The sequence below is a fragment of the Natrix helvetica genome (assembly GCF_964273705.1).
Source record: "Natrix helvetica genome assembly, chromosome: W".
NCBI lineage: Eukaryota > Metazoa > Chordata > Lepidosauria > Squamata > Natricidae > Natrix > Natrix helvetica.
Genome location: NC_138555.1, coordinates 81,610,913 through 81,623,952, shown reverse-complemented (window position 1 = coordinate 81,623,952; position 13,040 = coordinate 81,610,913). Strand labels below are relative to the sequence as shown.

Sequence of the window (13,040 nt, the reverse complement as noted above, 5' to 3'; positions counted from 1 at the left end):
GGGTTAATGGAAAGACTCACAGAACTTTTATTCATAATGGTCGATAATCATTGTTATTGATTAATAATGTATTTAATCAATTATAATTAATTATTACATAATTATTATAATTATACTTAATGATATAAATTATAATAATTACCCGTATTTTTCGGAGTATGAGACGTAGCAAGGTTTTGAAGAGGGGGAAAAAAAAGTTTTTGCACTCTGCAAACCTCCCCAAAATGGCCCCTTTTTTTGCGAAAATGGGCCTGTTTTCCACCCCCAAAAAGGCATGAGTAGCCTTTAAGGGGCTTGCAGAGTGCTCCTGGAGGTTGGGGAAAGAAAAAACGAGCAAAAAACGGCATATTTTCGTTAAAAAAAGGGCATAGATAGCCTTTAGGAAGCTTAAAGAGTGCTCCTGGGACCTGGGGGGTAAAATTGAGCAAAAAACAGCCCGTGAAGGCCCCTGAAGCCTCTGGAGGGCGAAAAATGGACCTACAAGGAACTAGGAAGTTCAGGAATGGTGACTTTTGGTTCATCTGTAGGGGCGTTTTTCGCCCTCCGGAGACTTCAGGGGCTTCAGGAGGCTTCCTTGAAGGCTCCGGAGGGCGAAAAAAGTCCTACAAGCAAGCCGGAAGTCTGTTCCCGAACTTTCGGTTTGCTCTTAGGGCCGGTTTTTCGCGCTTTGGAGGCTTCAGGAAAGCCTCCGGAGGGCGGAAAACAGCCTCAAAAGAAGGCCAAAGTCACCTGGCCACCGCACGCATGCTCACTGGCCAGCTGACGGGGCAACGCCTTGCGTGCCCTGACAAATGGCTTCACGTGTGCCATAGGTTCGCCATCACGGGTTTACGTTCTGCTGCTTGAGCAGGCAGCCGGGCTAGAAGACCTCCAAGGTCCCTTCCAGCTCATTCATTCTATTTTATTTCAAGAATGGCACAATGTAGTAGAAAATGGCTTTAATTGAAAATAAGGGCACACCATCAGCTGTGGTCAAACATTCTCTCTCCATTTTTTTTCTGGACCCATTCTGGCTCCGTCCTTAACATCTCAATCTTTTCAGGATCGGGAAACAACGTTCTCCGCGGAATGAAAAGTTCTCTTTAAGAACTGCTCCCGTATATCCGGTTCTTTGACACGTCCGACACTATCCATAATTAAATCACAATCCTTATCATCATCATCGAAAGCATCCAAGGTTATGCCTGAAAGGAAAACGTCTCTCTGCGTTCTGCTCAACCGTTTGAAAGGAGAAATCTAGAATACACAGCGGGATTGATAAAGGATTTTTTTTTTGCCCTTCAAAATAACGATCTGAACGAGAAGGACTCAAATGATTTGTGAGGTTCTTTAAAAGGACGAGCTGCTTTAAAAGCCCCTTTACTGCAAACAGCCAAGCTGAGAAAAGGGCAACCTTGGTCTGCCGAAGTCGTTAAATGAAAACAAAAAAGCAGGAAGGATCAAATGGAAAGAGATGTTGCCGAAGCAGCCATGATCTACTCGGAATCCTGGCTTGCGGACGTTGTCCGTCGAAAGCTCTCGAGCGATGTGAAATTCAGAGCTGAAAAAGGAGGATTGTTCTCTACACGGCAAGCGGCTGAGGGTGAAACCGTTCCCGCCCACAAAAACGAAGGGTGAAAAGTTTACACTGACGTGGACCGTCTGAAGGGGACGGACCCGAAGGGGGAAAATCCATGGCTTTGAGCAAGGCCTCGTCGAAGTGAGGTTGGCGATTGTGTGAAACCCAGAATTTTGCGCGGCTGCAAAGAGGCACCACAAAAACAGCTCTCTGAACCCCGTGATGGGACAAGAGCTAAACGTCGAAAATTATTCTGCACATATCATGTTTGTTTGTGCGCACAGACGGTGGGCAGGGTTTTTTTTTCCCCCTAGCTGGAGCCTTGAGAAATTTTTTTTAAAAATCCTTTAAAAGGAAGGCAGGTTTCTGAATGACAACGGAGGAGAAGAAAGGCAGGTTTCCGAATGACGACGGAGGAGAAGGAAGGCAGATCAAGAAAAAGTCCTGAGTCTCTAAAAGCAAGCGATTTAGCCCCGTGCGGCACCTTTACAACAGATTGAAAAGCCAAAAGTTGAACATTTGGGGTGGGTTCTGCCTTTGTCGCCCTACCGCCCCACCACTAAGTATCCTCTCATAGAATCATAGGGCTGGAAGGGACCATGGAGGTCTCCTAGTCCAACCCCAAAGCAGGAGATCTTGTATCATCACAAAGGTGCGATGGTTTTTTCCTGACGTGAGGAGAAAGATTTACAGTGGTAAGTTTCTTCTCTCACGGCTCAATTTCAAATCCTCTGTCAGAATCTTAAACGTTCTTCTAAACCTGGATCTTCGCACCGCTCTCCTCAAAAGTCCTCCTCAAAATGCCTCAAAACCTTCCTCAAAAAGTCCTCCTCAAAACATCGGCCTCAAGATTCCTCCAAAAGCGCTCTTCAAAATCCCTCCAAAAGTCCTCCTCCAAATTCAGCACTGTGCAGAAAAGTAGAAGCTTGATAAGTTAGGCATCAAAGCAGATCAGAGAGGTTGAGCCTCCATGGAGTATCCTGCCCCACGCTCGATGACGGACATGTCCGGCATGGTGGCGGACACCGCTCCGGGGGATGCGCGAAGCAAAGGTGCATTTGTGTCTTTCCTCAGAGAGACAACGGCGACGGCTTCATAGCACTGAAAGGTCATTGCAGGATTTTGACCTCTGCTTGAAGAAACGTCCGTTGCGGGGCACCAAGTTGGAGAGGAATCGCTTGGCTTTTTTGGTGAGGCTTTCGCGACGGCCGATGGCACCTTCTTTCCTCAAGGAATCGCCCTCTCGTCGACAGCGGCGGAGGCGTATCTGGCGCACGACGCCTTCAAAGAGCTCCTCGGTGTTGTGGTGCAAGGCCGCCGAGGTCTCGATGTGTTTGCAGTTCATCATCACCGCCAGGCTTCGACCTTCTAGGGTGGAGAGACAAGAAGGAAGGAGAGCAGTTAAGCCATCTGGGATGGTGTTAGGGTTTTTTTGACCCATCCCGCCCCCAAGATCATGAAGAAGCCAAAATTCTGCCCATGGTTTCTTAAAAAACAACAACACCAACCATCAGGTTTAAATAGTTGTTGGATTTATCACTATCGGCCATCTTACAACAACGCTGGGAGGTGTGTAAGATGGGCTATGGAAAAGAGGTGCGATAAGGTTACAAAGATGAAATGGTCGCCACGATGTAGAAAAGATGTGGAGATTCTAGAACAGTGATGGTGAACCTATGGCACACGTGCCACAGGTGGCACGCGGAGCCATTTGTCAGGGAACGCGAGGCGCTGCCCTGTTAGATGGCCAGCGCGCATGTGCGCACTGGTCAGCTGAGTTCACACTTTTTTAAAGCCATTTTTCACCCTCCCCAGGCTCCAGAGCCTTTATAGGAGCCTGGGGAGGGCGAAAAGAGCCTCCTCCGCCCCCCCCTGAAGCCTTTGGAGTGCTCAAAACGACCCTCCGAGCAAACCAGAAGTAACTACAAAGCCTCTGGAGCCTGGGGAGGGCGAAAAAAGCATGTAAAAATGGGGGGAGCGCCTGTAGTGCGCGCATGTGCACTGGGGGGATCACGCATTGTATTATGGGTGCAGCACGCCAGCCCACGACCCCCCCTGCACTCCCCCCACTTGTGGCACGCGAGCCAAAAAAGGTTCGCCATCGTTGCTCTAGAAAGATGGCAGAGAAGAGCAACCAAGAGGATTAGGGGACTGAAGGGTAAAACATAGGAAGAACGGTTGCAGGAACTGGGGATGTCTAGTTTAATGAAAAGAAGGACTAGGGGAGACATGATAGCAGTCTTCCAATATCTCAGGGGTTGCCACAAAGAAGAGGGAGCCAAACTATTCTCCAAGGCACCAGAGTGTAGAACAAGTAGCAACAGATGGAAACTAATCAAGGAGAGAAGCAACTTAGAACTGAGGAGAAACTTCCTGAAAGTTAGAACAATTAATCAGTGGAACAGCTTGCCTCCAGAAGTTGTGAATGCCCCAACACTGGAAGTCTTTAAGAAGATGTTGGATAGCCATTTGTCTGAAACGGTATAGGGTTTCCTGCCTAGGCAGGGGGTTGGACTAGAAGACCTCCAAGGTCCCTTCCCACTCTGCTATTGTATTGTAAATGATGATGAACAAAGGAAAAAAGCTATACGGGTATACCTCGAATGTTATGGAGCCTGACTATTACATTCATAACCCAAGGATTCATGGGGAGTGAATCTCGTACTTTGAACGTGATCGCTCCCTCTTTTTGCTCACGGATTCACTAATTGAATGTGTGGTTTGTTAAATGCGCATGAAGTATTTCAGAGTGGGGAAGGCCAGGGGGACCTAGCAATGGAAAAGGTCACTGGCTTAAGATCACCCAAGGCCTTCCTGGCCCAGTTAAATACCTCATCCTCCCCACAATTGCTTCCCCCTCCTAACCTGCTATGTTGGGTCACTTACTGTGCAAAGATCTAGCTATCTGTCTCCTCTCCAGCCTCTCAAGCCTTCCGGAGCTCTGTTTTGGCCTCACCCGGCACTTCTCAGCCTGAAACGGAGCTCTGGAGGAAGTGAGCGCGTACCTCCAAAGCTCCATTTTGGTGTGGGCAGTCCTGATCCAGCACTCTGCAGCACAAAACGGAGCTTCGGAGGGGGTGTGTCTGTCCAGAGCCCCGTTTTGGGCTGCAAGGGCTTCTCGCAAAGATGCCAAAAGGTTTTGCAAATGGAGTGTTTAAAAAAGCCTCTCAAAAAGCGCCCTCTACTATGAGGCAGGAGAACTGCGTGCCTCATCTAGTCTGACTTTAGGCGTTTTATGATCCCTCGAGCAGAGTTAAGCAAGGGTTAAAAGCCTAAAAATTCCCGACGTAGGTGAGGCACGCAGTTCTCCTGCCTCATAGTAGAGGGCGCTTGTTTGGGCGGGGCTTCTTCAGAGGACCCGAGGCAAGAGCAGAGTTGAAATCCTCTCTGAAACAGCTGGAAAAGGTACGTGTGGGTCGGAGGGAGGGGGAGGAATTCAAACTTCAAACTTCAAAGTGTAGTTTGATTGCAGGCAGAGCCACGTTGCCTTTTCAAACCTGTAATCAGTGATGCTGGGCTGGATCCTTCCGAGGCTGGGGGAAAGTGTGTGTAGTGCCATCCAACTTCTGTGTGTGTGTGTGTGTGTGTGTGTGTTTGAGAAAGGAGGGAGAGAGGGAGAGAGGGAGGTAGGAGGGGAAGGGAGAAGAAAAAGAAAAAGAAAGAAGGAATCTTCTTTCGCAAAGGAGAAAAACAAATGCTGTCGCTTTAAATCAGAACTGAGCATGCCTGGCTGTGGAATTCTGGGAGTTGAAGTCCACAAGTCTAAAAAAATTTGAAACCCACCACTGGGTCAGTGCCTCACCAGCCATAAACCTCACCGCACGTCACTGCTTGCAACAGTTCTTAAGTGATTAGCAACATGGTATACATAAATATACAGTTCCTGCCTATCTTCATCGAGACCAAACTTTCTCTAGAGTTGCCAACTGAACGGGCACAGGGGTGCCAAGGTCTCACGGCCACCACCTTCTCCCCGCCTTCCCCCGCAAACGTCGGGGAACTCACCTTCTCGAGACACTTCCCGGGAACGGGCTAGGTCACTCTTGTTGCCCACCAGGATAATGGGGGGATCAGTCCGAGGACTCACAGCCCGCAGGCGCAAGAGAGTTGGGGGGACCCTGGTGAAGCTCCGGCGATCAGTCACCGAGAAAACCACCAAGAAGGCATCGCCCGTCTGGAGACAAGATTCTTGCATCCAATCTCCGGCATCTCCCTGCCAAGGAAAGGTTGGTGGAGGAAGAAAACATCAAAGGTACAGAAGCTGTGGACTATCAGTAGCCCTTGACTTACAGCGGTCCATTTAGTGACTGTTCAACGTGACGATACAATACAATACAATACAAAAGTAGAGTTGGAAGGGACCTTGGAGGTCATCTAGTCCAACCCCCTGCCTAGGCAGGAAACCCTCTACCGTTTCAGACAAATAGCTATCCAACATCTTCTTAAAGACTTCCAGTGTTGGGGCATTCACAACTTCTGGAGGCAACTTCTGTTCCACTGATTGATTGTTCTCACTGTCAGGAAATTCCTCCTCAGTTCTAAGTTGCTTCTCTCCTTGATTAGTTTCCACCCATTGCTTCCTGTTCTACCCTCAGGTGCCTTGGAGAATAGTTTGACTCCCTCTTCTTTGGGGCAACCCCTGAGATATTGGAAGACTGCTATCATGTCTCCCCTAGTCCTTCTTTTCATTCAACTAGACATACCCAGTTCCTGCAACCGTTCTTCATATGTTTTAGTCTCCAGTCCCCTAATCCTCTTTGTTGCTCTTCTCTGCACTCTTTCTAGAGTCTCCACATCTTTTCTACATCGTGGTGACCAAACCTGAATGCCGTATTCCAAGTGTGGCCTTACCAAGGCCTTATAAAGTGGTATTAACCCTTCACGTGATCTTGATTCTATCCCTCTGTTGATGCAGCCTAGGACTGTTTTGGCTTTTTTGGAAGCTGCTGCACACGGCTGGCTCCTATTTAAATGGTTGTCCACTAGGACTCCAAGATCCCTTTCACAGTTACTACTGTTGAGCAAGGTACCACCTATACTGTACCTGTGCGTTTCGTTTTTGTTGCCTAAATGTAGAACCTTACTCTTTTCCCCATTGAATTTCATTTTATTAGATAGTGCCCAATGTTCAAGTTTGTCAAGATCCTTCTGTATCTTAAGCCCTGGAAAAAGCGACTTAGAGGTGTTTTTCACACTTACGACGGTTCCAGCATCCCCATGGGGCACGGGGTCAAAATTCAGATGCAACTGGTTCGTATTTATGACTGTTGCAGAGTCCTGGGGTCATGTGATTCTCTTTTGTGACTTGGAAAAACGGTTAGGTTTTCCTTTCATTAGCATTATCCAACTAAGGTAAGGGATGGAAGGAAGTGGCATTTGCAGAGGAGAGGAGGAGGAGAAGAAAAATGAGACAGAGAGGGAGGAGGGGGAGGGGGAAGAACAAAGGGGAAGAGGAAAGGGAAAGAAAAAAGGGAGGAGGAGAGGAAGGAGAAGGGGAGGAGGAGGAGAGGAGAAAGGAGGGGGAGGAAGAAGAAGGAAGGGGAAGGGAAAGAGAAAGGGGAAGTGCAGGAGGAGGAGGAGGGGAGGAAGCGGGAGGAGCAAGGGAGGAGGAAGAGGAGGAAGAAAAAGGAAGGAGAAGAGATAGAGGAAGGGGAAGGGGGGGAGGAGAAGGGGAGGAGGAGAGGAAGTGGGAGGAGGAGAGGAAGTGGGAGGAGAAGGAGAAGGGGAGGAGGAGGAAAAAGGAAGGAGAAGAGAAAGGGGAGGAGCAGAGGATGGAGAAATGGAGGAGGAGGAAGGGAAAGGAAAATGGGGAGGAGGAGAGGAAGGGGAAGGAGATGGGGAGGAGGAGAAGAAGAAGAAAGAAGAACAGAAGGAGGAGGAGGAGGAAGAGGAGAAGGAGAACATAAGGAAAAACATTACACGGTCAATTTCTACAAGTGTTGAGGGAAAAGTGGATAAAGCTAAAACCTGATAACGACTTACAACTGGAGCATTACAAAAACGCGATGAAATCCAGATCTGGGTGGGGGAAAAAAAACATCCAACGATTCTAAGGACAGATTGTGCAAAGAAGCAGAAGAAATGGTAGATCATATACTCGGCTCAGGCAAAAAGATGGCTATATAAACAACAATGCAGTTGCCGAAATAAATCACCAGGATACCTGTAAATATTCCCATCTGCCGGCAATGAAAAAATGGATGGGAATATAAGAGTTGAAAAAAGTAATTGAAGAAGAGCAGGCTAAAATATTGTGGAATTTCCAAAAGACATACAATCTTGGCGCATCTCACGTCAAATTTAACTGTGGCTGAAAAGGACTAATGTTGACATGATAGCAGTCTTCCAATATCTCAGGGGTTGCCACAAAGAAGAGGGAGTCAAACTATTCTCCAAAGCACCAGAGGGCAGGACAAGAAGCAATGGGTGGAAACTAATCAAGGAGAGAAGCAACTTAGAACTGAGGAGAAACTTCCTGACGGTGAGAAGAATTCATCAGGGGAACAGAAGTTGCCTCCGGAAGTTGTGAATGCCCCAACACTGGAAGTCTTTAAGAAGAGAATGGACAATAATTCTCTCTGAAATGGTACAGGGTTTCCTGCTTGAGCAGAGGGTTGGATTTGAAGTTTTTCTAAAAATTGCATCTTTTTGAGTAGCTGAAAGTTAAATGATATTTCTACGAGGAAAAATAATCCGCGCTGGTGCTACAGGCTCACGTAAGCATGGATAAATATTTTAAAAGCTATTGTTCTGACCTAAGCTTCCCCAAAGCACACACACACACAAAAAATCCTTGTCCCGATAAAACCCCTTTTATTTAGTTTAAAAGGGAATTCCTCTCCAGCCAAGTCCCGGCCAACAGTTTTTCAAGAGTTTTCACAATGACAGACCTTTATCGGGCTTGGAGAGCTGCCAGGCCGATCTCTTCAAAACTCCAAGCTGTAGCAGCAATTACTCGGCGAGAAGTCAGGAACAGATCTTCACCCCAATGAATTGAATTAATGGTCTCCTGCAAACTCCCTTCCCCGTTCGCTCCTCTTTGTTCCCTGCGGGAGAGGACCATTCACCGTCCATCTGTGGCCTTACTCCCAAGTCGACCCTTGTTCCTTAGCTATTCCCTTCTCCTGGCAGCTCTGCGCATGCGCACACTGAGAACAGGCTCCAGCTGTTCTTCTGCCCCACTGATGTCCGACTTCGAAGGCAGCTGATAACTGTCAGGTGACCTCCGACGCAGAGCCCTCATCAGAGCCTTCCCCAGACTCCAGGACTGGCCCAGGTTCCTCCCCAACATCCTCACTGTCTGAATCTGCTACCAGCTCCGCTAGACGCTATTTTGTCTGTCACTACCGAAATGCAGACGGATAAACAAGGGGGCTATTGTGATTTTATTACGATGTGCTGCCTGGAAGGGTAAAAAAAAAGCACCTTCCCTTTAAAAATGAAACATCAGAGAGGGTAGGAAGGGGAAGAGAAAGAGCAGGAGTAGGAGAAAGGGAAGGGAAGAAGGGAGGAGAAGGAGAGGAGGAAGGAAGGGAGAGGAAGAGAAGGAGAGGGTAGGAGGGGAAAGAGGAAGAACAGGAGTAGGAGAAAGGAAAGGGAAGAAGGGAGGAGAAGGAGAGGAGGAAGGAAGGGAGAGGAAGAGAAGGAGAGAGCGTAGGAAGGGAAAGAGGAAGAACAGGAGTAGGAGAAAGGGAAGGGAAGAAGGGAGGAGAAGGAGAGGAGGAAGGAAGGGAGAGGAAGAGAAGGAGAGAGCGTAGGAAGGGAAAGAGGAAGAACAGGAGTAGGAGAAAGGGAAGAAGGGAGGAGAAGGAGAGAAGGAAGGAAGGGAGAGGAAGAGAAGGAGAGGGTAGGAAGGGGAAGAGGAAGAGCAGGAGTAGGAGAAAGGGAAGGGAAGAAGGGAGGAGAAGGAGAGGAGGAAGGAAGGGAGAGGAAGAGAAGGAGAGAGGGTAGGAGGGGAAAGAGGAAGAACAGGAGTAGGAGAAAGGGAAGGGAAGAAGGGAGGAGAAGGAGAGGAGGAAGGAAGGGAGAGGAAGAGAAGGAGAGAGGGTAGGAGGGGAAAGAGGAAGAACAGGAGTAGGAGATAGGGAAGGGAAGAAGGGAGGAGGAAGGAGAGGAGGAAGGGAGAGGAAGAGAAGGAGAGAGCGTAGGAAGGGAAAGAGGAAGAACAGGAGTAGGAGAAAGGGAAGGGAAGAAGGGAGGAGAAGGAGAGGAGGAAGGAAGGGAGAGGAAGAGAAGGGGAGAGGCTAGGAAGGGAAAGAGGAAGAGTATAGTAGTAGAAAGGTAAGGGAAGAAGGGAGGAGAAGGAGAGGAGGAAGGAAGGGAGAGGAAGAGAAGGAGAGAGGGTAGGAGGGGGAAGAAGAAGAGTATAGTAGTAGAAAGGTAAGGGGAGAAGGGAGGAGAAGGAAGGGAGAGGAAGAGAAGGAGAGGGTAGGAAGGGGAAGAGGAAGAGCAGGAGTAGGAGAAAGGGAAGGGAAGAAGGGAGGAGAAGGAGAGGAGGAAGGAAGGGAGAGGAAGAGAAGGGGAGAGGCTAGGAAGGGAAAGAGGAAGAGTATAGTAGTAGAAAGGTAAGGGAAGAAGGGAGGAGAAGGAGAGGAGGAAGGAAGGGAGAGGAAGAGAAGGAGAGAGGGTAGGAGGGGAAAGAGGAAGAACAGGAGTAGGAGATAGGGAAGGGAAGAAGGGAGGAGGAAGGAGAGGAGGAAGGAAGGGAGAGGAAGAGAAGGAGAGAGCGTAGGAAGGGAAAGAGGAAGAACAGGAGTAGGAGAAAGGGAAGGGAAGAAGGGAGGAGAAGGAGAGGAGGAAGGAAGGGAGAGGAAGAGAAGGGGAGAGGCTAGGAAGGGAAAGAGGAAGAGTATAGTAGTAGAAAGGTAAGGGAAGAAGGGAGGAGAAGGAGAGGAGGAAGGAAGGGAGAGGAAGAGAAGGAGAGAGCGTAGGAGGGGGAAGAAGAAGAGTATAGTAGTAGAAAGGTAAGGGAAGAAGGGAGGAGAAGGAGAGGAGGAAGGAAGGGAGAGGAAGAGAAGGAGAGGGTAGGAAGGGGAAGAGGAAGAGCAGGAGTAGGAGAAAGGGAAGGGAAGAAGGGAGGAGAAGGAGAGGAGGAAGGAAGGGAGAGGAAGAGAAGGGGAGAGGCTAGGAAGGGAAAGAGGAAGAGTATAGTAGTAGAAAGGTAAGGGAAGAAGGGAGGAGAAGGAGAGGAGGAAGGAAGGGAGAGGAAGAGAAGGAGAGAGGGTAGGAGGGGGAAGAAGAAGAGTATAGTAGTAGAAAGGTAAGGGAAGAAGGGAGGAGAAGGAGAGGAGGAAGGAAGGGAGAGGAAGAGAAGGAGAGGGTAGGAAGGGGAAGAGGAAGAGCAGGAGTAGGAGAAAGGAAAGGGAAGAAGGGAGGAGAAGGAGAGGAGGAAGGAAGGGAGAGGAAGAGAAGGAGAGAGCGTAGGAAGGGAAAGAGGAAGAACAGGAGTAGGAGAAAGGAAAGGGAAGAAGGGAGGAGAAGGAGAGGAGGAAGGAAGGGAGAGGAAGAGAAGGGGAGAGGCTAGGAAGGGAAAGAGGAAGAGTATAGTAGTAGAAAGGTAAGGGAAGAAAGGAGGAGAAGGAGAGGAAGGAAGGGAGAGGAAGAGAAGGAGAGGGTAGGAAGAGGAAGAGCAGGAGTAGGAGAAAGATAAGGGAAGAAAGAAGGGGAAGGAGAGAAGGAAGGAAGGAAGCAAAGGAGGGAGGGAGGGGGAAAAGAAAGGGGAAATAAGGTGGTGTTACAACGGGAGGAAGGGATGGTAAATAAAGCAATATAACGTACAAAAAAATTGTATTTTATAACCTATTAAGTGAAATAATAAATGTGTAAGAATGACAAATGTAAAGAAGAAGAAGAATTATGTGGAATGTAGCCTTAAAGTCATAGGTAAGTGAACACAAAATAAACATTTTTCTGAGGTAAAAAATAAAAATAAAATTCAAATAAAGTCACCCGTGAAAAAACCGGGTCACAGGAATGAAAGAATGAAAACGCACTTGCGAAGACGTCCTTGACAAACGCATTTGCCCGGCGAGGCAGAAAACAAGCATTCAACGGCCTCTTAAGGCGCCCCTGCCTTTCTACCGCGTATTTCTTTCTTTCTTTCTTTGGCCAGCGTTTGCATAAGATAGAATGCTACGGTTCTATTCCGGAGCGAACCTTGGCGGCCTTTGCATCTCGATTTGCATCTCTCCGTAACACCGTAGTACTCTGATTTGCATGCCTGATGTCCTGGCAGATGCCTCATTTGCATATGCTCTCACCTACCGCCGTCCTCCCGTATTTAGGGGGATTTTGTGAAATGCCGTCACGTCTCCGACGGAACGTTTAAACTTAAAAAAAAAAAGCAGCTTCTGTATTGTGGGTCATTTTTTTTTTTTGCATTATTTTAGCATCCGCGTATTTGTGCCAATATATATATATATGGTTTTCTGCCTGCATGGTCTTCTGTGATAAGCCGAAGGACAGAAAGAGGGAGTAGTGACCTTCCTCCCATATTTAGTCATACCAGGGGTTGTAACACAAATACATACCTATTTCCCTGGCTCAACTGATAGGGAACAGAGCCCGTGGCTTAGTGGCTAAAACTCCTGCCTAAGATATATACAGCCCAGGTTCAAATCCAGGGTTCAAATTCCAGTAAGGGTATGGCTAGCTGATGAGAGCTAATTAGCTTGAAATAGATCTATACTAGTCTCCCTTTATTTATTTATTTATCAGTACAAATATAACATATATATATATATATATATATATATATATATATATATATATATATATATATATATATATATATATATATATATATATATATATATATATATATATATATATATATATATATATATATATATATATATATATATATATATATATATATATATATATATATATATATATATATATATATATATATATATATATATATATATATATATATATATATATATATATATATATATATATATATATATATATATATATATATATATATATATATATATATATATATATATATATATTCAATCTGCTATTTCTTGGTTGGATTCTTATTTTTGAAGATTTACCGAAAACTTCTTTGTTATCATTTCCCTCTGCTGAGTACATGTGCGCTTGCGCAAATAACGTACATGGCGTCCAGTCAAGGCGATGGTTTTCCCAGTTGCAATGGATGGCTGCAAAGGTTGGACCACGAGGAAGGCTGAGCACCGAAGAATGGAGGCCTTTGAACTTCGGTGCTGGAGAAGACTCCTGCGAGTCCCTTGGACGGCAAGGCCATCCAACCGGTCGGTCGTAGAAGAGATCAACCCTGACTGCTCTTTAGAAGGCCAGATCCTGAAGAGGAAACTCAAAGACTTTGGCCACCTAATGAGAAGAAGAAGGACTCCCTGGAGAAGAGCCTCCTGCTGGGAACGATAGAGGGCGAAAGAAGAAGGACTGCAACTGGTCAGTCCTAGAGGTCAACGCTGACTGCTCTTTAGAAGGC

At 47.1% G+C, this 13,040-nt stretch overlaps 1 protein-coding gene across 2 annotated transcripts in view; it reads right to left on the bottom strand.

Annotated features, from left to right (window-relative positions):
• Positions 1–2,639: 2,639 nt before the first annotated feature.
• The window catches only part of REM2 (RRAD and GEM like GTPase 2), a 29,538-nt gene continuing 19,137 nt past the window's right edge, over positions 2,640–13,040 (bottom strand). For both annotated transcript variants that reach the window (XM_081968787.1, XM_081968786.1), the window contains exons 4-5: positions 5,564–5,771; positions 2,640–2,926 (exon numbers count right to left, since the gene is read on the bottom strand). In XM_081968787.1, coding sequence (XP_081824913.1) covers positions 2,652–2,926; positions 5,564–5,771 — 483 coding nt within the window. In that variant the 3' untranslated portion in view covers positions 2,640–2,651. The remainder of the gene's footprint in view (positions 2,927–5,563; positions 5,772–13,040) is intronic.